Source organism: Limulus polyphemus, unplaced genomic scaffold (genome assembly GCF_000517525.1).
Source record: "Limulus polyphemus unplaced genomic scaffold, Limulus_polyphemus-2.1.2 Scaffold2200, whole genome shotgun sequence".
Taxonomy (NCBI): Eukaryota; Metazoa; Arthropoda; class Merostomata; order Xiphosura; family Limulidae; genus Limulus; species Limulus polyphemus.
This window is the reverse complement of record NW_013667810.1, coordinates 20,712-23,104: the sequence shown is the minus strand read 5'-3', so window position 1 is coordinate 23,104 and position 2,393 is coordinate 20,712. Positions and strand designations below refer to the sequence as shown.

The following is a 2,393-nucleotide window of genomic DNA, read 5'->3' as shown; positions in this document are numbered from 1 at the left end:
CTAATGATTCACCTGAGAATTTACTGAGTCAATCATGAAAAGTGAATTTCATAATAGTAAAAATTTTTTTTTTTTTTCATTTCAAAACTTCATATTTCATTTGCATAACCTCTAGCACCTTTTAAATTAATATCAGTTTTTTTTTATAGAAATATCTTATATTAAAATTTGAATTATAAACCATGTTTTGATGATAAGTTTATTGACATACATTCATAATAAAGTTTTGGAAAATGTCTTGTGATGTGCACTTTGCAGCTGAGTAGAAGAACAAGTTTATAATTACATAGTAAAACTGGCCTTCAAACTACAAATAAATATAAAACCGAGAGCCGAGTATACTGTATTAAAACAACTTTGAATATGCAAATCAGCAAGTTACAAGGCAAGCACAGCTGATATAACATCACAGTGATTCTATTGGAACTATATTTTAACAGAGTGTGCCACCAAAAAATTGATCACTTTTGGAAAGGATATGAGAGTTATTTTTTATTTAAAATATTCATACATTCAGATCATAAAGATGTGTTCATTTAGAATTTCCAAGATGGGGATCAACATGAGAATAGAATTATTTAGAGAGAGACCTACAAACAAGTTCTACCCCAGCCATGGTAAGAAAAGTGTGGAATCTGGTAAAAGGTGAGAATCTATGAAAACAACAGTCAGTGACAAGTCCTCCCACGTGATCCAGGCAACAGTACACAATATAATCAAAAAGGTATCACAAGTCATGTGTACACACGTTGTTTCCATGACACATCTGTTTGACCAATACATACCTTAGGCAGTTGCCCTCATACACTAGGTGGATAATGGTAGCCTGCAGTATGGAATGGTGTGCTTTTTACATGATAGCTTATGTCCATACCTTTTGCAATAGAAACTACACTACAGATGCATAACTGTTAGATAGAACATTCTTGAATGTAATGACATGGACTGTAAAAGCATAGTGAGTCTCCAAAATAATTTTAATATAATGTACTCAACCTCTGTATAATGCAAATATCTTGATGAATTTGAATTATTTAGTTCTGAATGTATAAAAACAGTGCAGTACCCACCTCTGGCAGTCTAAACACAACAAACTCATACATGCTGGACAATTTAAGACAGCATCACTATTTGGAAGAGGCGTCACTTTTTCTGAAGAAGTCTGAAACTTTGGAAAAATATATGCCCGACGCTTATCTTCAACCCATTTCTCATCATCATCATCCATTTTAGGATCATACAGAAGATCATCATTAGAGGGTTCTGTAGCTTTTGCTTGCCCTAAATTAAAGAACAAATCTTTAACTCTGCAAGTGAATTATTTAATTTACTTTAATTTGTCTTTTATTTGGCACATCACTTTGAAAATTTCCCTCCATTAAAGAAAAGAGTTAGCCCATTTGGTGGGAATAACTAAATAACGTTACAGAAAAAAAAGGATGTTGGTGTTCTGAATGATCAGTTTCTAAAGCCATCTGATCAATGTTCCTTGTGGTAAATTAAATAGGATTTTGGGTTAAATTTGTAAAAATATTGATTATAAGTCTAAAGAGATTATCATTTCATTCTATAGGTCACTGGTTAGGCCTGATCTGGAGTATTATGTTCAGTCTTGGGATCCATACCTTAAGAAGGACACTGAACTGTTGGAAGATATAATTCTCCATACTGACAATGTATTTTCAACAAGTACTTACCTCCTCTCACATAAATAGCTATTCTTGTTCAGTCCTGCCCTCTATATACAAAATTTTTTCACATGCCACAAACTTTGAGCTACCACGTACCCTAAGATCAATGTAGTTCAACTGCATCCTGCATGCAAATCATCATGCGACAAACCTCCACCTATAGGAGTGTGACACCCTACTGACACATGTGACTCCCTCTGTTCGATTCTACCAAACTATCACTTCAAGTTTTGGCAGAAAATGAAAGCACTGGTTTTCAGTGGGAAAGAAGGGTGGGAAGTGTGAATGGAGGTAAGTACCTATCAGAAAATTTTCAGTATAGGAAAATTATAACTTCTGTTATGGTACATTGCCTCTGCTCACATAAATAGTTAGAATTCTAAATTGAATAGATGGAAGGACAGGTGTGAGGGAAAGAAAGATGCATCCTTTGAAAGCATCCAAAGGACACCCTAAGAGAGTAGATCCTTGCAGTAGAAGATAATACATAGGAGACCACACCATTTCTGTACCAGGTATACTCTTCACCCAGTGTGGAAATAGGTGTCATAGACATGGGCAGAAATTGGGAGGAGCACATCCAAAAGGGAGAGAACATGGTTGGATAGGGGATCTGAACCACAATATATAGGAATCTTAGCAATCGATGTGTTCGAAGGAAAACGAAGTTTGATTATAAACAAGATTACGACACTTATTGAT

General features: G+C 34.7%; 1 protein-coding gene across 1 annotated transcript in view; it reads right to left on the bottom strand.

Annotated features, from left to right (window-relative positions):
* Positions 1–2,393, bottom strand: part of LOC106466236 (E2F-associated phosphoprotein-like) — a 15,017-nt gene that overhangs the window by 4,190 nt on the left and 8,434 nt on the right. Inside the window, exon 3 of the mRNA XM_013926487.2 lies at positions 1,071–1,281. Within this exon, the coding sequence (XP_013781941.1) occupies positions 1,071–1,281 (211 nt within the window). The remainder of the gene's footprint in view (positions 1–1,070; positions 1,282–2,393) is intronic.